Source organism: Pipistrellus kuhlii, unplaced genomic scaffold, assembly GCF_014108245.1.
Source record: "Pipistrellus kuhlii isolate mPipKuh1 unplaced genomic scaffold, mPipKuh1.p scaffold_m20_p_3, whole genome shotgun sequence".
NCBI lineage: Eukaryota > Metazoa > Chordata > Mammalia > Chiroptera > Vespertilionidae > Pipistrellus > Pipistrellus kuhlii.
This window is the reverse complement of record NW_023425529.1, coordinates 62,987,781-63,012,453: the sequence shown is the minus strand read 5'-3', so window position 1 is coordinate 63,012,453 and position 24,673 is coordinate 62,987,781. Positions and strand designations below refer to the sequence as shown.

General features: G+C 37.7%; 1 protein-coding gene across 4 annotated transcripts in view; it reads left to right on the top strand.

Annotated features, from left to right (window-relative positions):
- CAPS2 (calcyphosine 2) overlaps positions 1–12,416 on the top strand; it is a 50,691-nt gene extending 38,275 nt beyond the window's left edge. For all 4 annotated transcript variants that reach the window (XM_036457722.2, XM_045588268.1, XM_036457720.2 and 1 more), the window contains 3 exons: positions 3,986–4,105; positions 6,935–7,031; positions 11,600–12,416. In XM_036457722.2, the coding sequence (XP_036313615.1) occupies positions 3,986–4,105; positions 6,935–7,031; positions 11,600–11,775 (393 nt within the window). In that variant the 3' untranslated portion in view covers positions 11,776–12,416. The remainder of the gene's footprint in view (positions 1–3,985; positions 4,106–6,934; positions 7,032–11,599) is intronic.
- The last annotated feature ends 12,257 nt before the right edge of the window (positions 12,417–24,673 follow it).

The window sequence follows — 24,673 nt, the reverse complement described above, 5'->3', positions numbered from 1 at the left end:
CCAAACTGGGCATGTGCCCTGACTGAGAATTGAACCATGACCTCCTGGTTCATAGGTCGAAGTTCAACCACTGAGCCATATTGAACATGCAGTCTAGTACTTTTTCTGCATCACCACAATAGTTCCCTTTTTGGTTGATTTGCTAAATTTTTATGATTAGATTCAGGAATAAAAACAAAAAAATTGTGCAAGGCATCTAACAGAAAATAAGTAAATTTACTTATATGGGAATATAAGTAAATTTTCTTTTATTCTCATATATTTTTAAATTAGACACCGGGTGCATGAAATTTATGCATGGGGTGTGTGTCCCTCAGTCCAACCTGCACCCTCTCCAATCTAGGACCCCTCAAGGGATGTCTGACTGCCCATTTAGGCCCAATTCTACTGGGATCGGGCCTAAATGGGCAGTTGGACATCCCTCTCACAATCCAGGACTGCTGGCTCCCAACTGCTCACCTGCCTGCCTTTCTGATTGCCTCTAACCTCTTCTGCCTGCCAAACTGATCATCCCCTAACCCACATGTGTCAAACACAAGGCCCGCGGGCCAAATCCGTCCCGCCAGGCCTTGCAATGTGGCCCGCACCGCGCTGTCATCACTGCACTCCGCTGCGTTTCCATCACAATGACAGTTTATGACTGTTCAGTAAACCATTCGGCCCGCGATTTAGGCTGGATTTTAGATTTTGGCCCCTTCTCTGATTGAGTTCGACACCCCTACAAAAACCACTCCCCTGCCAGCCTGATTGATGCCTAATTGCTCTCCCCTTCAGGCCTGGTCACCCCTAACTGCCCTCCCCTGCAGGCCTGGTTCTCTCCAACTGCCCTCCCCTATTGGCCTGGTCCCCCCAACTACTCTCCCCTGCAGGCCTGGGTCTCCCCCAACTGCCCTTCCCTGGAAGCCTGGTCACCCCAACTTTCCTCCTCTGCCAGCCTGGTCACCCCCAGCTGCCCTCCCTTGCAGGCCTGGTCCCTCCCAACTGCCCTCCCCTGCTGGCCATCTTGTGGAGGCCATCTTGTGTCCACATGGGGGCAGGATCTTTGACCACATGGGGGCAGCCATCTTGTGTGTTGGAGTGATGGTCAATCTGCATATTACTCTTTTATTAGAAAGGATAGAGGCCTGGTACATGGGTGGGGGCCAGCTGATTTGCCCTGAAGGGTGTCCTGGATCAGGGTGGGGGTTCCCTTGGGGTGGGAGGCAGCCTGGGTGAGGGGCCTGTGGTGGTTTGCAGGCCAGTCATGCCCCTTAGCAACCCAAGCAGAGGCCCTGGTATCTTGGATTTATTTATCTTCTTTAATTGAAACTTTGTAACCTTGAGCAGAGGCCAGGGCAGGCCAGAAAGCTTGGCTTCCTCCATCACCAGGAAAGCCCAAGTCTCATACTAGCTTCGTGGCCGTAGATATCTTGGTTGGGTTAATTTGCATACTTGCTCCTGATTGGTTTGTGGATGTGGCTTGTGTACGTGGTAGAGGTACTATCAATTTGCATGTTTCTCTTTTATTAGTTTAGATAATATTTCCTATCTCGTCCCCCCACCCCCCTCCCACATCACTGAGACTGGCCGTGCAATGATAAGCAAAATTAAATGGCTATAAAATAAGAATATAAACAGAGGCATAGACACATTGAACACTGACAGCTCTCAGAGGGAGGTGGGGACTGGATGAAAGAAGGTGAAGGGATTAGCCAAAGAACATATATGCATAGCCCACAGACACAGACAACAGCGTGGAAATGGTCAGAGGGAAGGTTGGGGGTGGAAGTGGGCAAAGGGGGGACATCTGTAATACTGTAAGATAAAAATAAAGTTAAAAAATCTTAAGATCAGAATAACATATAAATACTTAACATACAAAAAATAACCTTTTCTTTTAAAACTTGCTTTACTAACCACTTTTCTATTGGTTATTTCCAGTTTATAATTATTATAATAAATGCTGCAATACATATCTTTATGCAGACATCTTTGCACAAATTTATTTATTTGTGCAAAGATGTCTGCATAAAGATATGCATTGAATCACCTAGAAAAAAAAATTGGTATGCACCATAAATAACTTAATTCAACAATCACTGAATAAACCTGTTTTCTTCAACTATCGTAATTATAATTTTTCATTCTGTACCATATTTTGGGGGTTATATAAATTTGTGGCCACACTTGATAACTTACTCAAGTTTTGAGAATTATGTATTTTAAGCCTCAAGCATTGTCTTTTAAATCTAGCATTCCATGAGTTGGGTTACCAAATTCATTTTTTCCTATCCATATTAGTTATGAATTCACACTTAAAAGCTCATTTTACAGACACTTAAAGTCTGTATCATGTATAGGTCATTAAGGCAAACAAACAAATGTATGGGTTGTTGAAATTTCGTTTTTCTTACTGAAGTTTTATTTGAAAAATTAGGAGGAAGTAGAAGAGAATGTTTTTTGAGCACCTGTTATTAGTGGAAAGGGGACCCGGTCCGAGCGGGTCTGCCTCAGGGCCAGCAGGTGGTGTGTGGTTCTTAACTTGGTGCAGGAAAGATTTTACAACACAAGTCCAGGTGATTTTGAGAGTACATTTACTACAGCTGGGGGCAGTGAAACAAGGAAGAGCCTGGGATCAAGAAGCAACAGGAAAGTAGGCAGGGCTGCTTTGGCTCACTGGGGAGTCGGAGGAAAGGGGCCGTGGAGACAGGTGCAGGGGGTGAGCCCTGGATGAGCTGGTGCTGCTGCCCATTGCTCCCCCCTGGTTGCAGGTCTCCTCAGGACCCTTTAAATGTAGGAGATGCATGTCTGAGAGGAAAGAAGGTGGGGATGGAGGGGGAGCAAAGGTGAGGACATGCTCCCAGGAAGAGGGAGTATTCTGGGCCCTTTGTTTTGCAGGTGTTTTTAAAGGCTGGGGATTTATGGGAGATCTCATCAGCTTTTCCAGGTGTGACCTTTCAGAGTCATGGTCTCTCTAATGATTGGGCAGGGCCAGGGCAGGGGGTCACTAGTCTTTGCAGCTGTTTCTGGCATCACCTGCTTGGATTTGCTGCTTTTCTGGAGCGGAAATACAGTTATTTCTAGGGAGAGGTCAGAGAGTCTAAATCCCATGCCCAGCCATATGCCAGGGGAGGAAAGGCCACCCTGGGGGTGAGATCCAGCACTAGTTTTGCTCATTGCTAGGCACCTGGGTTCCCTACCCTTGGTGACCTTCTGCATCTGGCTGTAAATTGAGTGGCCAGCTTGTTCAACTGTCTGTCTCCGTTTCCCCGGCCCACTTGCCAAGCAATTTTCTTAACTTACTATCCTGCTTCACTATTATTTGTTAGTTACCTTGTCAGATGTTTTATTTACATTATCATTTAAAGCTAACAACTGAAACCTGAATTTAAGAAAATCTCATGGAGTGATTCCTTTGTTATAAGAACTCTGGAAATAGAATATTCTATTAAGTAGTGCATTTATCAAAGCAATAAGTGGCAATGGTAAAATGAACAAACTAGCATAAGAGATTTACTCAAAACACCTTATGCTGTAAATTATGGAATAGTATTAGAATCATTCAAATATTATGCTTTATACTTTCAAGCCTGAAGATCAGCAGAAATGCAATTACTGCTTCTAATGCTATTGGAGGCATTCCAGAACCTGAAGTGATTTTTCAATTGTCACAGATATAATATATAAAAATAATTAAGTGTCCCAAACTAAGCAAACAATAAGCACTTTTTATTCTTGCATGGAAAGAAAATAAATTTAAAAAGACAATTTGTGTCTTATTGTCATTCTTAAATGATTATTACATTTACAGAACTGTTCACCACAGAGTTTCTTTAAATAGCTTTCTCAGTGCCTTTGATTGGATTTGAATATAATTTGGAGGGAATTTTCTTAAGTCCTCTCTCTTGTTTAGGACTATAAAAGATGTAACAAAATATTATTGTATTATCTTGTGGTCATGCACAACCGAAGGTGTAAGAGTCATTGGTCTCTGTGTTATTTCTAGGATTTTGAGTCTTCATGGCTAATTCTGAATGACAATGGCAATGGCAAGGTTGACTATGGAGAATTCAGACGTGCCATTATTGGTGAAATGAATGAATACAGAAAATCATTTGTTCGAAAGGTAACTTTATTAAGTAACCTTTTAAACAGTTACTTTCAAAAAAATATGTTATTGATTTCAGATAGAGCAAGGGAGAGGAAGAGACAGAAACATTGAAGAGAGAGAAACATTGATTGGCTGACTCCTGATTGGCTGACTCCTGCATGCCCCCTAGTGGGGATTGAACCTGCAACCCTGGCATATGCCCTGACCACGAATCGAATTGGTAACCTCCTAATGCATAGGACAGTGCTCAGCCAACTGAGCCACACATACTGGGCTTTAAATAGTTACTTTTAATAGATTGTTAAGTTCCTTATTATAAGACTTGAATGAATTACCTTGAAAATGTTCTAAATCCCTTTATCTGGAATGTATCTTGATTTTAATAAAACATAAACAAACATATACAAATATAATTCTCCCAGGATACATCTAAATAATCTATGCATTTGTTTTAGGAAAATAATATAAAGGAAAATAAAATCTTAATCAAATTTTGGTTCACAAATTACTAGTTCCATAAATTTTTGGCTCCATAAACTACTAGCTATGTGACTATATGTGTTTTTAAATATCCTGAACCTCAGTCCCTTATCTCACAGAGTCGGTATAAGGATTGAATGAGATAATACATGTAAAATTCTTCTTGTTGTGTTTCCATGGTCAAGACACAATATCTGTTACCTTAGGATGACTAAGGTGGTTCTCTGTGTGTGTTTTTTTTTTTTTATAATAAGCACACTGTTAAAATGAAGATTAAAATGATTATGTTACATTGGAATTAAAAACAGGAGTACTGATTTTATAGGGAACCACGTATTACTCCAGTTCTGGTAGCATTCTAGAACATACTTTTGAGCAATGCAGTTTTCTTTTTCTTTTGTTTACATACTTAATATCAAGTGTATATGTACCTAATACTGAACAAAGTTATTGTGTATAAAATGGTATAGACATTACATCAAGTGTCTATACCTCAAATAGAAAAATATCAAATCTCTGCTGGCCAAAAACACAATAAAAGCCTTAAGCCAAACAAATTCTCCTCATAGTGTTTATACATTTGCATTCATTTGTGCTTCACATATCCTGGTGATAGGTTTGAGTATCAGAAGTAGAAACTGGAGAATTGTCTCCGATATCTTGGTTTTTGGAATAGAGGACAAAAGTAGAGTTTTGAAGTACTGTATTAGTTTGCTAAGGCTGTCATAACAAGAACCATAGATTGGGGGCATAACCAACAGAAATCTATTGTCTGTAAATCCTGGAGGCTACAAGTGCAAGATCAAGGTGTCAGCAGGTTTGGTTTCTCCTGGAGTTTCTTTTCTTGGCTTGTAATAGTCTTCTCCCAGGGCGTTCACATGGCCATCCATCAGTCTGTGTTGTCTTTGGCCTAATCTCTTCTTTTTCTAGTGTAAGGGCACCAGTCATATTGGATTAGAGCCCACCTGAATCATTCCATTTTACCTGAATTACCTCTTTGATTTTAGTGATGGAATATTTGGAAGTCACTTTTAAATCAAGATAATTCTGGTAACTTGTCTTAGCCATTTATCAGTTTTATGCGAACCATGGCACCAATTCACTTTCAATAGGAATCCCCAATTTGGGGGTCAGTGAAAAAGGAAACTTGATCCAGTACAAACAGCCCAAGTGTGAAACAGCGTGGCTGCAAGATGGTCCTCAGAGGTGGCCCTTGGGTGAGGCCCTCTCACAAAGCTCTGCTCCTGTCAGTCTGCCTGCTCTGCTCGGCTCTGAGCTCTGCTTCATTCTACCTGATGTGACATCTTCAGTGTTTCAGCTCCAGCCGGGGAAAGTGTTGTAGCCTTCAACAGAGAGGGAAAGTGTACTCCCTGAGCCAGAGAAGGCGGACTTATAGAGAGAGAAGTCTCCGACCCTGGATCTCAATTAGTTCATCCTCATACAATAGAGAACTCCAAATCCTTGAAGTTTGGCTGGTCCAAAAATTAGTGTCCTGATTGGTCAGTGAGCTTATCTTAATGGTCAATAAGATGCTAATGAGGATATAGCTGCACAGCTCCAATTGAACAGAGCAAGTCTCAGTCCTATTGGTTGAAACACAACTTCAGGAACCCCTCTATAAGGGCGGGCTCCTACAGCAGGACACAGTGCAGGTGGGCCGGCAGTTCAGTGCAGGCTTCTCCCTGAAGCAGGGTCTGTGTGAGGGCCCTGTTTAGACAGGGCTGCTAAGCTCTATTTATACACTTGAGACCAGTTAGCCACCAGGAGCCCTTCTTAGCAGGTATCTTGTTTCTTAGGGTCAACACAGGTAACCTGCACTCCAGTATTAGTTCTACCACTTTCCAGCACCTTGACTTTGGCCAAGTAACTTAACCTCTGTTGCCCTGGCTTTCCTCCTCTGTACACATGTTAGGTAAAACTCCTCTCAGGTAACTTCCAGCTTAAGATTCATATGAAACTGATAAATGGCTAAGACAAGTTACCAGAATTATCTTGATTTAAAAGTGACTTCCAAATAGTCCATCACTAAAATCAAAGAGGTAATTCAGTTAAAATGGAATGATTCAGGTGGGCTCTAATCCACTATGACTGGTGCCCTTATACTATTAAAAAGAAGAGATCAGGCCAAAGACAATGCAGACTGATGGATGGCCGTGTGAATGCCCTGGGAGAAGACTATTACAAGCACCTTATATTTTTGCTCCAATGCCTTTTTCTTGCATTCATGATGCTTCTTTCATACATCAGTTTAGTATTTTTAAATTGTCTTGTTTAAGGCTTATAAATAACTACTGCAGAATAAAAAATGAGGTTTGCATGTCTAATGATTTTATAGAAAAAAATAACATTTCTCTTATTATTTAGGCCTTTATGAAACTAGATTTCAACAAAACTGGCAGTGTGCCTATCATAGACATAAGAAAATGCTATTGTGCAAAGAAGCACCCTCAAGTAATTTCAGGTAATTATTATGAGGTAAAATCCACTCGATTTCTAAAATGTTACTTAATGAAAGTAATATCTTCAAATAATATTAGTTTATAATGTAGACCTGAGGCCATTAGGGAGGAATAAATAATTATATTTTAACTAAAAAAGTGAGGGCTCTTTGACCTTCATTTAAAAATTCTCAGGTTTATTGCCTACTTATTTTTTCTTCAGTGTTTATAATCAAGATTGAACCTTTATTTCTTATTCAGCTATTGAGGAATTTGAGTTAAAAATAAAAGAATAGATATAGAGAATAGATAATTACATGTGCAGTTCTCTGAATGTGCTTGTACTTGAATATTTAAGGTAGAATGAAGGAATGTCTTTCTCTAAGTGTAGAGCAACATATATAATGAATCTATATGTGTGTGTATATATATATATATATATATATATATATATGTGTGTGTGTGTGTGTGTGTGTGTGTGTGTGTGTATGAAAATTTGAAGATATAGAGAACATCTCAAAGTAATTCTAGAGATTCGTTACCTACTATATTTCTTCTGACTTTATATAATAAAAGTTCACTTATAAATACATAATAAATTTATAAGTTAATTTTTCATTATATAGAAAGCATTTGGCCACTTTACATTGCATTTCCCTTTAAAGAGGTAGCAATTGCTATTATTTAATCTCTCTCTATATATAAAAGCCTAAGCTATTGTTATGACCAAACGGCCAGAATGATCAGAATTACCAGAATGACCAGCCAGTAGCTATGACACACACTAATTCAGACCTTGCTGCTAGCAACCTGACAGCACGAATCTAGTTCACCTACATCCCAGACCCAGACAGGAGGGAAGAGGGAGCCCAATTCCTTACGGAATAAGCCGTTGGTTAGCTTGCTGCTGGGGCCAACCTCCCATGGTACCTCCCCCCTGGCTGGCCAGGCCAAGGGACCCTGCCCATGCATGAATTCATGCACTGGGCTTCTAATATGTACATATATTTCAATCATACTTTATATGTGCTATAAATATCTAATAATTTTAGAAGTTTTTTCATGATGGTTCACTAAACATATTGTTATGTAGTTTGCTATCTTATTCAACAATTAGAAGCTCAGTGTACAAAATTCATGCACTGGGGGATTGTCCTTCAACCTGGATTGCAAGAGGGAGCAGGCCAGGCCGAGGGACCCCACTAATGCACAATTGGACTGGGGATGGATGCAGGAAGTTGGCCAGCTGGGGAGGGGCTGCTGGAGGGCTCCAGGGCATGCCTGGCCTATCTTGTTCAGTCCTTATTGGCTGGACCCCAAAAGCAAGCCAGCCTGCCAGTTGGAGTGTCTGCCCCCTGGTGTTTAGTGCATGTCATAGTCAGCAGTTGAGTTGCTTTAGCATATCATTAGCATATTACACTTGATTGATTGAATGGCTGACCATACGACCTGATACTTAACATATTAAGCTTTTATTATATAGGGTATGTTTTAGAACTATTTCTAAGTTAATCCATGTTGAGCTATCTTATTTTTATTTGCTGCATGTTATTCTTTTAAAAAGTCAGTATATTATAATGGAGTGCAGGTTACCCATTTCTTAGCAAAAAATAGTGTAAAAACTTATCTACCTGGCTGGTCTTCTATTGGAAGACTTTTAATTTCTATTTATTGATGTGCAATCAATAGAATAATGAGTTTGTTTATTTGGCCTATTTTCTTGGGGTAATATCAAGACCTAGAATATCAACACTTCAAGTTTTAATTGATACTTCCAAAATGCTTTGTAAGACAGCTATACCAGATTATACTGCCATTAGTTGGAAATTTTATTTTACCTCAGATTTTTGCCAATTTAATAGGCTATATTTTTTAAATTTGCATTTCCCTGATTATTAAATAGATTAAACATATTTTTGTATGTTTATTGATTATTCATAATTTATATTTAATGAACAATCTCTTTCTAATTCATACTTTTATGTACTGATAAATACTACAGAAGGCTATTGTTCTAGAATTTTCCTTTTTTAATATTAAAAAGATACACTATAATTACTTTAGTTTATTTCTGTTATTAACCCTTGCAAACAGTTTATTTATTACTTTTAATTGTGAAGTGAGAAAAAAAGAATTTGTATGAAGATTAGGCTAATAATTAGGCTAATAATCACTACTGGATTCCCAATTTTTAATAATACATTTCAGGTCAAAATAGCCTAATTTGCTTATCAATGACTAAATGAACTACAGTTGCCGAAAAAGAATTTCTAATATTATTTAGTTATCTGTAGTATATATGTTTTCCCTTAAAATCTATGCCATCCCCTCCTTTTTTTTTTCTTTAAATTGTCTTACTAAAGATAAGAACAAAATCGTTTACATTTTTCAAAATAAGGTGCTTTCAATACCACGTATTTTTCTTTTTATCTTCTTCTCTCTGATAATCTTAATTAAATTGCTTAAGTAGCTCCAGTTTTTTTGTTTGTTTGTTTGTTATGTGTTGGTGAATTCTTAGTGAGGGCATTTTTTTGTTGAGGGATAAACCTTTGTTAGTTTAAGTAATTACATACCTTGTTTTTGCATTCATATTGAAGAGGATAAGCTAGCAAACCAAATAATCTTAAAAAGAGGAAAATCTGTTATTTAAAAAAATAAAAAACACCCTTTTGCTACATCTATCATTTTGCTACATCTATCATTACAAATTATAATTTATAAACATATATATCTTTAGGATATATATTATTTAAAATTTAATAATTTCAAATTAATGCTTTTAGATCAGACAATTTAATTTAACTATAGGAAATATTTTCTTTTTAGTTCAATTTATTTTAAAAAGTATTTTCAGCTTTAATAGAAATGGAATTTATCAAGTGTTTTTCTATGCACTAGTATTAGAAACCTAATGCTGTTTATAAAAATACTAAGAAGCAAAAGAAAAGTTACAAATGATAGAGTGGATATTTTCTGGTGGGAATACAAAGGATGTATACATTGCTTGAATATTTGAAACAAATTTAAATAAAAATGTTTTTTTAGAAAAAAAAAGTGTGAAAACTTAATTGTTAAAAATATGGATGGTAAACAGAGAGAAATCTCCTCTGCCAACATGTATATATTTTTATATAGATTAGATCTTGATTATCGTTGACTAACAATCACAAATTTACTTTATTGTTTTATATTACCATCTCCGTATGGCACAGTTATTCAATCCTTGTTTATTCAACCTGTTCTTTAAAAAATAATCACTGTTCTTTATTTCTTATACATGTTTTTATAAGACATTAAACATTTTGATATTCAAAGCAGATTTTATTCTTTTAGTTTGAATGAACTGTTATCTAAGTCCATTATAGAACCTCCAGTGCTTGAAAAAGATCCAACTCTGACCATAATTTTGCCTGTCCTATTAGACAAACAATTAAGGTGGCATTCTCATTTAAGTTTGTTATTTTAAATGAGACTTAAAATTATTTATAGCAACTATCCTTAAATAAAACAATACATTTAAAAAAATAAAATGATTTATAGAGTCACAGATTTTTTCTAACCTTTTTTTTTTTTTTTTTTTGCTTTTGTATATGGGCTTCTGTTTATTTTCTTTGTGTATTACCTGATCATCTATAGCTTCCTTTCATATTTTAATTCTTTTTTTAATAAAAAAATTAATGAATGTCTTTTTTCCTGCTCTATTCTCAGATCCTGAGAGTAGATCAGTGCCAGGAGGGTAGGAGTGAAGGGGTGACAAATTAGTGAGCAGAGTTCTTTGATGGATCAACTACATTGGGTGATCAGTGGAAGCTTCCCAAGAAAATGCTATTAAAGAGAGATCGGTCTCCCCCTCTAAATGACCATAATATGATCAAAGTTACTTATTTAAATAGCTTATTGTTTTCTTTCTGAATTAAAATAAAATAAAATGAATCTTAAGAAGGATAAATTGGATATTTTATGTTCTCTCTTTAAATAATAAACTAAATAATTAAAATTTTTAACATATATGATTCTCAATAGCGTCTTCTTAGAGGATAAAGTCAATCTTATCTAATATAACCCAATGGAAATAGCCTACTTAATGTCAGAGATTAAAATATAAGGTCTTCCACAAACATTTCCAACAGCCTTTGAATCTTGTGTTTGCAGTAATGCTTTTCTAGCTGCAGTCATGAGTAACTGATTGACAAAATAACTAATGCCTGAATGAGACATGCCTTTCACACATTACATCACTGTGTTAACAGGATGTAAATATTTGAAATGATTTGAAATGATTTCTTAATGAGAATGAAGCAGAGTCCTTTAAAACATTAAGAAATATAAGAATACCAACAGCTGTAACTGTTATTTTGCCCATACAAATAGGATGCACCTTATCAGAAGTTTAAAAGATGCTTTCAATGTGTGTTAAAGTATTATCCTTAAATTCTAGTTCATGCAAGAAAATACTTAAATTACAGGGTAGTTGGCCATAAGATTTCAAATTGTTGAAACGGTTTTACAAGGTGATTATGTATTTTTACTATCTATAGTCATTTTCCTGTACGTTTATGGAGATTGTTACATCATTGATACTGTTTTGCAGGCCATTCCACAGAGGAAGAAATCAAATTATCTTTTCTGGAAACATTACAAGATGCCTGCAGCAAGTCTGATGAAGTGTCATATGGTGAATTTGAAGATTACTATGAAGGTCTAAGTATAGGAGTAGTAGATGATGAAGATTTTGTTACTATTTTACGTACTCCATGGGGAATTTAGTTTTTCGAAGTTAGTCCTAAGCATTTTAAAGGAGAGAAGCATTTTAAAACATATGTATGATAAAACATTGGAATATAATTTTCTAAAGCTCTATTTTCCCCCCCCTTTTTTCTCAAAAAAAGTTGAGTCTAGACTAGAGAGAAATATTCAGAAAGACAGATGTAGGGGTATGTGTATTTTCATTTGCAGGTATGAGTATTCACTTATCTCTAAATGTAAAAAGATTCTGTTTGAATATATTTCAGAGGTCTTTTTTTTTTTTTTTAGACTTCATAGGAAAGTAACAAAACTATATGAGATCATCTATGTAGTAACCAAGTTTCTTGTCCAATTTTTTCCCTATTCATTTCCCAAAATAAAATTGCTACTTTTTTCAATTCGATAAATGGGAATTGGACTTAAAACTTATGAGGCTGAAATAGTTCAAACTGTTTCAAACATATGAAAATGGTCAAGGAATGAAAGGACATGCGAGGTAAATTTTCCATGCAGTGTGATTATGGATGTTTTCTGTAACATTGATATTTCGAATGATAGAGGTCCACCTCTAAAATGTTTATTTAAACACAGACTTGTGAATTCTTGTCTTCTACATTGTGTGTTGTTGTTTTTCAATAGAACACAATGTCATTATTTAGTAACCAGTTCTATTCATCTTTTTATTTTATTTTTAACTGCAGACCTTATAGCCTGCACAGAATTATTATTTTGCTAGAAACAATACAAAATAGGAGACGGGATGTTTTCTTAGATTATTGAATAAACACCTCAGAAAGGGCATTGCACATACATGGACTGAGGGATAATTTGATAATTCTTAACCAAAATGTAAAAAGGTATTTTGTGTCCTAAGATGAATATAAATTATACTAGGCATCCCTTTGTTGTTATATAAATAACTGAAACAGTTTCTTTTAAATAGATATTACTTAGTGGATAGAAGTGTTGTAATCATTTTTTCTAAATTCTCCTATGTTCTTCACTTCTCCTTGGAAGTACAAAAAGGAAAGTTTATAGAGTTTTTCCAAGTTTATAATTTTACATTTCTATGTTAATATAAATTATATATATAAAAAGCAGTGTTAAGTAAAATAAGTGGCTAAAAATTGAAAATATATTCTTTGTAGAATACAGCTTTTTGGCATATATTTTTATTCATCTAACTCTTGGCAACATTTTAAAAAATGTGATGTGTGTGAACTAAATAAATTCATAGTATGTACCTTTTCAAGATTTTAGAAGGAACTAAAACTCACTGCTAAAATATCAGAAATATATGTATAACTATTTTAGTGTTGTTTTCACTAGCAGAATTCTTTATTCCTTGGAATTCCCCCTCCCCCCCAATTAGATTATTGTAATTAAATCAAGGTGCTGGAAGATGTTTTGGCAGATATAAGTCTTTAACACTGTTTGAGTCACAGTTTTTTTACTTGGAAAAATTCATCCAATTTAGGTCATTTTAAACCCCGTAAATTACTCTGCTGTTAAAATGACTCATAATACTGTGGTTGCTCAGTATATATATAGTATTTTACACTGATAAAATTGTATTTAGTTCTTCTTAACAATAGTGTTATGTCACATTTTCCTATACATATAATCAGAAAATGTATAGGCTATTATATTATTTTAAAAAGAGAGGAGAGCTTTTTTTGGGATTTAGCATATTAATATGACAGCATACTTTTAAATAAGCCTCCACCCTATTAGAATAAATATTCATCTTTGGTTATCTGTGGGAAGTTTATTTAAATGATATAACATTTTTATAGTTAGTTTCTTATTTTACACAGTTATTCTCATGTAGAGGTAGAAAATACATATTCAGTGTTGTTTGTTTTATTTCATTAAATTATAATTGGTGGTACAATAAATCATTCTGCTCTGCCTCACTGTCTGCATTCTTCCTTGACTTTTGCACAATAAAATCTATTATTTAATATTCAATTCAATAGAAGAACATCTAATAGGAATTATATTTTTCAAACATCCCAAGCATAGTAATTGACTTTTGAAATTCTAGTGTTAATTATCTAAAAGATTCTAAAATATCTCTTGATTAACTTTAAAATATTAAGTTAAATGTTGTAACCATCATTACAACATTTAACTTAATATTTAGTTAAGTTCATTTTGTCATTCTCTAGATCTATAAAAGGTAGTTACTTGTTCTAGTATAGAATTGTTTTCCCAATTAACAATACTATTTATTGAATTCAATATATTGATTTACTTTACTGTTTCTATTCTTATAAAGTTTCATAGAAATTTCAGGAAAATTTCACATTGTATCAGAAAATTGGAGCTATACTTTAGGAATATTTAGCTGTCTTTAATTAGGAAAAATGGCCGAAACCAGTTTTGCTCGTGGTAGAGCATCGGCCTGCGGACTGAAAGGTCCCGGGTTCAATTCTGGTCAAGGGCATGTACCTTGGTTGCAGGCACATCCTCGGTAGGGGGTATGCAAGAGGCAGCTAGTCTATCATCGCCGTTTCTAGTTCTCTATCTCTCTCCCTTCCTCTCTGTAAAAAATCAATAACATATATATTTAAAAAAATAATTAGGAAAAATGTACATGTGCATGATGGAGCAATTCTGAAATTTATCTATAATAATAAAAGCATAATATGCTAATTAGACCAGACAGCCAGATGTCCTTCCGGACATCCTTCTGGATGACTTTCTAGACAAAGCCAGGGCTGCAAGGGCTGAGGTAAGTAAGCTACTGTGGCTGCAAGGGACGAGCCCCCTGCACAAATTTCATGCACCAGGCCTCTAGTTTCATTGTAACTGGATGGTGAAGTTAGGAGAAACAGCGAGTTCTCACCTTAAAGATTTTAATGGGAGCCTGGCCAGTATGACTCAGTGTTTGAACATCAACCTATGAACCAAGAAGTCACTATTAGGTTCCTGGTTAGGCCAAAGCATGTGCCCAGTTACAGGCCTGACCCTCAATAAGGGGTGTGCAGGAGGCAACCAATCAATGATTCTCTGTCATCATTGACATTTTTATCCCTTTCTCCTTCTCCTTCCTCTTTGAAATAAATAAAAACATACTTAAAAAAAACATTTAGTGTGTGTTGTGTGTGTGTGTGTGGGGGGGGGGGGGATGAGGGGTCATAGTGAATCACTATAAAGAACCTATTACTTTTGCACAATTAAATTTCCCTTAATTTAGATGTTAGTTCACAGTTCTCTGTCAAACATTGCAGTAGTCCTCAGTGACCCCAAAATGGTATGGTACAGTGCCTAAGGTAGAAGATTAAAAAACTCCTCCAGCCCTAGTCCTTGATTGGTATAACTCAGGCATAAACCAGGCACATTGGAACATGGAAGGACTATTAGTATCATCTCAACTGGATAATAATTCACACTTTGAAAACATGATTTATTAAAGTATTGAGACACGGCCAGAGTTGCTTAGTGGTTAGAGCAACCCAGCCTGCACACGGAAGGGTCGCAGGTTCAGTTCCTGGTCAAGGGCATGTATCTGGGTTAAGGGCTTGATCCCAGGCCCAGTCAGGTCACAACCAGTCAAAGTATCTCTCTCACATCAATGTTTCTCTTTCCCTCTCTTCCTCCCTTCCATTCTCTAAGAATCAGTGCAAGAAATATCCTCTCGTGAGGATTTTTAAAAAAGTATATTTTAGATGGCAACTAAATGTGTTCTACATAAAAACTGAAATAGTAGCCAAAACCGGTTTGGCTCAGTGGTAGAGCGTCTGTCTGTAGACTGAAAGGTCCCAGGTTCGATTCCGGTCAAGGGCATGTACATTCGTTGCGGGCACATCCCTGGTAGGGGGTGTACAAAGGGCAGCTGGTTGATGTTTCTCTCTCATCGATGTTTCTAGCTCTCTATTTCTCTCCCTTCCTCTCTGTTAAAAAAGAAAAAGAAAAAAATCAATAAAATATATATATTTTTAAACTGAAATAGTAAAGATGTTAGTGATTCAATTGTATAGATTGCAGGAATGTATTAATGGCAATGCATTTTCAGCTTCCTCTCTTTAATAACACATATGTAAGCTGATTGGTTCCATTTTTGGATATCTGAGCAAAGTAAAGTTATTTGGAAGGATCTGAGTTATAAAATTACCTGTCTGGTGACAAATTTTATTCCGTGAGAAAATAAGGTCCCTGTTGTGTTAACGATTCTTTTTATCAAGTTAGAATGGAATTTCTGAGCCATGGCTGAATGAATGCAAGTATAAATGAAAAGATTCTCACCTCTGCAACTGTTTTGAGATTTCTGAGATTTTCAGATGATGAGAAAGCCAATATGAAACAAATGACTGCAGTTCAAGAGAATCATCTACTTAACTAGTAGAAATATTTTTATTGAAAAAATTTTAAGAAAATATAAGTTGTCAAGGAAAAGTAATTTTGAGAAAGTATTCAGTGACCACACCAGCCAGAAAAAGTATGCGCTTGGAGTAATATTTTAATATAAACAATGCTGCAGAAAGAGCACAAGCTTTAAACTCACTGAATACTGATTTCAAATGAGCTCTGCTACAAATTAGCTCTGTGACTTTGGAAAACGACTTAATGTCATTGAATCTCTACTTCATCTGAAGGTTGATATGAGGATTGAACATAGATATGGATATATTACTTAGAGATGTAGGTATAGGTATATACCTAGATATATAGTACTTACCACAGTCTAGCAGGAAAATAGAACTCCATATACACTTATCTTCTTTGTTTTAATGAAAAGTTTTAAAGAAATTAATTAATAAAAAGATTAATAAACATTTTCCTTATTTTTTTCTTTATTAATATCAAATGGCAGCCATAAAAGCCATTCTTTTAAAGAGACATAATTAAATGGGTAGGAATAATTTACATGTCACTATTTCCTCTGGTATCTAGTAAACGTTTCTATTAATTCTCTTCTTTCATCAGAGCCTATGAAGGAATATCAAATCTCGTATTAAGACTAACAACTCTCTTTTCTGTCAATTTATGTGGCGAAGTGACAGGTTAAGAAGGTGGTTAGCAATGAAATTTATTGTTACTGAAGTTAATTGTAAGATGATACAGGTGGGAGACTAATTTTATATCTGTAGAGTAGGGGTGTCGAACTCAATCAGAGAAGGGGCCAAAATCTAAAATCCAGCCTAAATCGCTGGCCGAATGGTTTACTGAACAGTCATAAACTGTCATTGTGATGGAAACGCAGCGGAGTGCAGTGATGACAGCGCGGTGCGGGCCACATTGCAAGGCCTGGCGGGACGGATTTGGCCCGCGGGCCTTGTGTTTGACACATGTGCTGTAGAGACTTAGACAACGTTCCTGATATTTTTGGTGTATACAACCAAACAGCTGATGGCTTCTAACCCAAATATGGGTCTTCCAGAGATGGCTGCATCCGTATCTCTCATCCCATATAATGTCCTTATAGAGTGAACTTGACTTCACCAAGCCAGTGACCCCTCTCCGGCTGTTACAGCCCCAGCCAACATCTCACTACAGTCACAGTACAGAACCCGAGTCAGAAGCACCCAGCTGAGCCCTGTCAGATTCTTTGTTTGGTTTTTGTTAATCCTCACCAGGGGATTTTTTTTTTTTCCATTGACATTTTAGAGAGAGTGGAAGGGAGGAGGAGATAAACATAGAGAGAAACATGATGTGAGAGAGAGACAGCAAGTGGTTGCCTCCCACACTCATCTGTATCCAGGACCTGGGATCAAGTGTGCAGCGAGGTACATGCCCTTCACCGAAACCGAACCCAAGACCCTTCAGTCTGCAGGCCATGCTCTAACCACTGAGAAAACGGGCTAGGGTAATATTCTCTTTAAAAAATTTCAGATGTGTTAAGGTGTAATGATTGAGCCATATTTTTGTGAACAAAATCAAATGGTTGCTTTTAGCTGCTAAATTTTGGGATTATTTTTTAATATACAAATAGTAAGTAGAATAAATCCTTAATTAGAATTTTAATAAAGCGAGGTTATTAAAACCTTTTGTTAAATATCCAGGGGATTAAATTAATATGCCTCACATTTTTGAATTTTTTAAAATATAAATTATAGGAGAAAATAGGCAAAATAAATCTATGGGATCTTAAGTGTGTAGAGGAAAGTGATCTGATGGCATGTGATACACAGAATCCAAAAGGTCATACTTTATCTAGAGATGGGAAAAAAAGGCCTTTCTTTTTCTTTGCTGTGGCCTTCCACAATTTATGAGAATCATCTGGTAATTAAACCCCTAGATGGTTCACTCCTCTGATTCAAACAGCCCCTGTGTTAAAAGTACAAGACAAGATAAGCTACTCTCAAGGCTACATTCTTACAGACAAACCCCTCCATCCTGCCATTTTTACAACTCAGGGATAATTTGATCAGGAAGTCTCTAGGTAGAAAGTTCTCCTCCCTTCTCCCCTTCAAACAAGGCTCTTTCGAACTCTTTGTAACTTTTGCTTTAAGAGTGTTTTACAGCCTTTAGAACTAACAAACTGCAACTTCCCTGATGTCTGCGCAATTTCAGCCTCCATGTCCCCATCCCTTCCTTGTCTCCTAGCAACAGCAGCAAGGCTTTAAAAGGGGGAGCAGCTTTTTGTTCTTTGCTATGCACAGGCTCTTTCCCTTCGGGGAAAATAAACTTTCTCTCTGCATCTGTCCCTTCTTTTAGTTGTAAGTCCTTTCACAGCCTGCATCGCCAGCCAAAAACATTAACCCTTTTTGAAAGGTGAGCTGAATTGAGCCATAATTTGAAGTTGAAAATTTGCAGAACATTATGCTTTACCACTGTAACAGTTACTCATTAGGCGGTATTAATTCTGGCAATTGGTGAGTTTATTTATTACTGTTTTAAGTCAAATATTATACAATTTTCTTGCTGAAAAACTTGCCCATGATACACATGAAAAGATAAATTGTAGAGATTATTTATATTTGGCTCTTATTTGCTATAAAACACTGAAAAGAATAAAAGAGATCACTCCAAATCCATTTCAAGAACACAGGCAAGCTTTTGTTTTTCTTGTCCCAGGGTTGGAAGCAGAAATGCCAATAATTCAATGCAGAATCTGAACTTTCCTCTGCGTGTGTGTGTGTGTGTGTGTGTGTGTGTGTGTGTGTGTGGAGAGTGTCCCTCTGCCCATATTGAAACCACTCCAATCTGGAATACCTCACACCTAAATAGGCAGTTGAACATCCCTCTCACAACCCAGGACTGCTGGCTCCCAACTGCTCGCCTGCCTGCCTTCCTGATTGCCCCTAACTGCTTCTGCCTGCCAACCTGATCATCCCCTAACCACTCCCCTGTCAGCCTTACTGATGCCTAACTGCTCCCCTGTCAGCCTGATTGCCTCTAACTATCCTCCTCTGCAGGCCTGGTCACCCCCAAGTGCCCTCCTTTGCAGGCCATCTTGTGATGACCATCTTGTGTCCACATGGGAGTAGCCATCTTTGACCACATGGGGGCAGTTATCTTGTGTTGGAGTGCCAGTCAATTTCCATATTACTCTTTTATTAGATAGGATAGAGGCCTGGTGCATGGGTGGGGGCTGGCTGGTTTGCCCTGAAGGGTGTCCCGGATCAGGGTGTGGTTTCCCTTGGGGTATGAGGCTGGCTGGATGAAAGGCCTGTGGTAGTTTGCAGGCCAGCCAGGTCCCCTGGTGACCCAAGTGGAGACCCTAGTATCTGGAATTTATGTATCTTCTATAATTGAAACTTGTAGTCTTGAGCAGAGGCCAGGGCTGGCCAGAGCGGGTAGTGGGGGTGGGGGGGGGGGGAAGCTTAGCTTCCTCCGTTGCTGGGGAAATCCAAGCCGTCTGCTCGCTCTGTGGCCACAGCCATCTTGGTTGGGTTAATTTGCATACTTGCTCCTGATTGGCTGGTGGGTGTAGCTTGTGGGCATGGTGGAGGTACAGTCAATTTGCATGTTTCTCTTTTATTAGTGTATTGTAGATATAGTCCCGCATGAAGTGGAAGAGGGAACTTTGGGAGTTTCTACTGAGACAGAGACAGAAAGGGTATTCCTATGCTAGCCCATGGTGGTGAAAAGTAGAACAAGCAAACTTTCTGTCCTCATGGAGCTTAGTGGGTCCTGGAGACTGCGGATGGAGAAGTCAGTGACTATGTAGTATGTGAGATAAGTGGTGGGCAGCATGGGTAGATACCACTATGATACTATAGGTGAGTGTGTGTGTATCTGTACATGTGTCATAAAGAGGAAGGAAAAGTCAGGGAAGACAATACTTGAGCAAGTTTGAATGGAGTTATGTAGGGTAATGAAGGCTGGAAAGCACAGTAGCATCCCGAATGTAAGTATCCTATTTAAAAAATTTCTTCTAAATAACTTAAAACGTAAGTTCAGGCCTCATCTGTAATGCCAGGAACATTAGAACTCCTTATTTGCTCCATAGTCTCTGTATCACTTGTATCTTTTTTCCCATTTACATTTGTCTGTATCAATTATTCTTATTTGAGAGGCAGTTGGTATTTCTTTTTTATTGTTCATCACTGTACTAGAGGCCCAGTGCATGAATTCATGCTGCCCACCCCTAATCAGAGTTGGGGGTCAGGAGGAGGCGATGGGGGCAGGGCCAGCCAGGGCGAATTATTAGTGTCAAAGATCTTTGCAGGGTGTATACATGTTTGCTCTTGGTTTTCAGATGAGTTGAATCTTCAAAGGTGCATTAGTGTCAGGGACACTTACAGCTCCTGTTTCTAAGCCTCTCCCTAGACAGGTAATTCATTCAGTTTAGTTCCCTGCTGACAAACCATCTAAAGAGAGGCCGTGGTGTGATGTGCCTGACCTCTTTGGTAATAAGCAGTGGAGAGAGAATTGTGGTTGTGCTGGACACCTCTCCTGACACCTGACTGATGGTCCAGACCATGAGCAGTTTTCCTCCTGCTCACTCGTCATTCAGGTTCCTGGTCTATGAAGACTGGAAAGTGTTTACTTAGACTCACTGAAGGTCACACTTCAGTGATTGGGGTAGGAGACCCATTGGGGGGCGAAGCTGGCAGGAGGGAGGGGCTGAGAGCAGTTGGCTGGCCAGCCCTACCCCTGACCAGGCTGGTTGGCCGCCACAGTGTGTGTCATAGCCACGGGTCATTCTGGCCATCTGGTCGTTCCACTGCCTTTTGGTCACTTGGCTTTTATATATAGCGATAGATTCTCTTTGTCTACTGCAGCATCTGGCTTTGTGTCTGGCACATTAATACACAATACATATTTGTTGACTGGTATAATATATAAAATTGTATCTGCCTCAGCAATCCCAATACTTTTGTATTATTTTTTATCAGATATTTGATACTTTTTAATATTTTCTGTTTCTATCCTGTCACATTGTTTATGATTTCTGTATGAATAACTGACACTTAAAATATGACTTTGTTCCAAAAATTGTTGGAATTACTTAAAATCCACACCATTGTGTTTGTATTTTACTTTTAATGATCATTCTTTTATCTTTTCCTTCTTCATATTTCTTATGTATGACTAGAGTGAGTAGTTTGTTTACAAGACATTTGAAGACTTTGAGTTTTCCTGTAATCCTCTAGTTATTGGTGTACTCAGTACAATACTCGACTGTTGTCTGAAGGAAGACACATAAGTAGGAAAATGTGGGGAGTTGGCCTCTCCTAGAATGATCCTGTGGCCTCCAGGCCCGTGAGGGACCTGTGAGGGCACAGCAGGCTGGAGTCACAGGCTTTCTCTTTAAGTACGACTTTTGAAGATGTCACTCTTACTGTCTTTGGCAGTCTGAAACTCTGACATGTGGTTTCCTGGTTGTAATCTGCTTACTTTCCTCACACTTTTGAAGTTTGAAGATACTTTCTATTTTTTTTCTTGGACTTTACAGCCTTATTATGACATATCACAGCACTGACTTCAACTTATTCGATATCAGGCATATTTTTTACTTTTTTAAATTTATTCTTTTGTTATTTTAATTTCAATATTTTTTCTGATAAAATGTTCATTATTAATTTTGATCTATTAATCAGATTTTTTCATATATTTTAAGGTTTTATTTCAATGATAAAATAGCCATATCTATTTCTATATTCTCTTATATAAAATTTTTGCTGTTCTCTATATTTTTCTTGAATCTATATTTCTATTTTATAAGAGGCATGTTTAGGTATCATTATATCATTGTATTATATAAAAGATGTTTTTTTCTCACTGAAGTCAGATTAATGGTTCCCCATTTTCCTCTCTTGCACACTCTCCTCTCTCAACTTCAGATTAGGACATAACAATTGCATGTCCTGAGCCAGCTTTCCCTTAGAACCCATTGAGACGAAGTAATCTTTTAGAAAAACCGAGTCCTGTCGGGGTGGCTAGTTGGTTGGGTGTCATCCCATGAACTGAAACGTAGCGGGTCCATCCCTGGTAGAGAGCATGCAGAAGGCAGCCAATTGATGTTTCCCTCTCATATTGGTTTCAATGACTCTCTCCCTATCCCTTTAAAAGTAAATTTCAATTAAAAAAAAAAAGAAAAGAAAAAGAAAAGCGGAACCTAAGAATGTGTAGTAGCGCGCGCGTGCATGTGCGCGCGCACATACACACACATACATACACACACACACTTTATTGTGTACAGTCCCTGTTTCAGTATTATTTTCCAATTACATTATTGAATTTTAGCTTCTTTATTAACAGTGTCAATGGTATTTCTATGGTTGGATAATTATGAAGCTATAGATAAGCACTAATCTTAATTGAAAGCATTTAGCCTAATTGCTTTTAACGCTGAAACAAGCTCATGGTTCTTCTTTGTTCCTTCCTTCAACAAGTATATATTAAGTACTTATTATAAATCAGTTGTTGGGCAGACCTCAGGCATCCAGTAAATCCAGGTTAGTTTCTGACATTTGCTACATTTTTTTTTCCCCCTCAATTCAGATTGTAGAAACCTGGTCTAGGATGATATCACTGGGTTAGGATGATAGCTACTGGGGGATTTCAATTCTGATTATACACTGAAGGTTGAGCAAAAGGATATATCCTAGTTTTACAAGTGAAACATGGCATTACATATTGCTCCCAGACCATATGTACACTTATGATGTTGTCCAATGTTTTAGAAATGTCAGCAGCTGACTACTGAGCCCTCCCAGTTAAACTTGACAGCTTGACCAACCTTGCCCATCAGCTCTTCCTCTAAAAAATTTATTAAACTATCAATGAAGAATTAATTGGACAAGGAGAACATCAGAGACAGTGCATGAAATATTTCAGAAAATGTTTACACAATAAACTAATGGAGACTTAATAGACTTAGCAGACCTAGAAGAAATAGGAATCCAGTGTCTGCAGGAGTGGAATACTCTTAGGAAGTGATCTAGTTTGCCTGACAGAATGTCCATAACAGAGGGTGAGATATGATTGACAGCATGATTGGTTGAAAACCCATATGCCAATTGATTGAAGTTGCTGAGTTTCCTCGAGCATTCGGGAAACTGCCCTACTTACGTCCATCTAGGTGGCAAGAGGCTTAATCTGTAGAAACTGAGCCCAGGAGCTTCAGGATTCAGAGTAAAAGACACAGAATGAGGGAGGGGTGATATAGGAACTAAGAATAGCACTATTATATATAAAAAAAAAATCTACATTTTGAAATGCAGCCTGCTTTTCCTGCCTTGGTCCTAGAATCCTAGACAGCCAGGTTTAGTATAACCTCCCCACTAAGACACCCCAACACGCTTCTTCCAGTGAGCTTTTGGTTTTAACATAGTAAGAGGCGGCCAGCGATCTCTAGACATTTGAGAAAAGATAAACTTAGGAGACAGGTACAAAAATAAACGGGTGGGGGGGTGGGAGTGAACAGAAACAATCAGTGGGACAGAGGAAACAAAAGGAAACCACTATCCTCAAGGATATAAGCAAAGGCAAAATGCCTATGAAACCAAAACATGTTCTTCTGAGAAAATAAAAATCAGAGAACCAACTTTTAATTTTGGAAATTAAAAACGTGATGAACAAGAAGAGGTTTGTTTCAGCCTCTGCTGGTGGCATGGTGAGACCCCAGCGCGGCGGGGAGGCCAGGAGTCTGCAGGAGGAGGTGCTGCCAGCAGGAGGCCTGGGCGCGGAGCTGCAGGAACCTGGGCTGTGAGGCTAGGAGAGGCCATGGCAGTGGAGGGTGGGTGCCTGTTGGGGCACTGCTGAGCGGATGGGTGCCTGAAGCATGGAAGAGTCCATTATGTTCCTCTATGCTCTCCTCTCTAGGCCAGCCGTGGCCTCTCCCACTGAGGGAAGGACCTGGGAGCATAGCTCTTGGCAGTCTAGACTGAGCACAGCTCTCTGAGTTCTTGAAGTGCTACCAGGAATAAGCACAGGCATTCTAATCCTGAGGGCGAAAGGCTCAGTTTGATGACAACTACCATTGGGAACCAGAGCATTTTGTGTCAAAGATAGAGAAATGTCAAAATCTAAGGATTTAACCAACTTTTTTTTTTCTTCTTTTTTTTTTTTTTTTCTTGTGAGGGTGGGGAGCAGGGAGAGAGATCTTGCACATAAACTTTTATCCTGGCTACCAATCTTTTGGATAGATCCTTGGCTCTTATGATGGTGGAACCAAAAATTCTTCTTGAGTCTATTATGTTTGCTGGCTTCCAGAATAGTTGAAGAAGAATGCAATGGTTCATCTACTCATGAAATAATCCAGGTTAGTCCATGTAAATGCACTGGCAGAAAAGAAAAGGAAAATTTCTTCTGGAAAAAAAATCCAACTATGAACGACACATTCTGCTGTCTCATATTTTTTTCTCTCTATCACTTATATAAGACATTGATTTTATATTTAAGAAAGAGAAGAAATATTGAGCCCTGATAAGCTGGAAGCTTAGCTGAAAGTATAACATTTTCTACCTGTCTTTCCAAAAGCGAAGCCATCTGGGTTAGCTTTGTGCCTTCTCAATTGAGA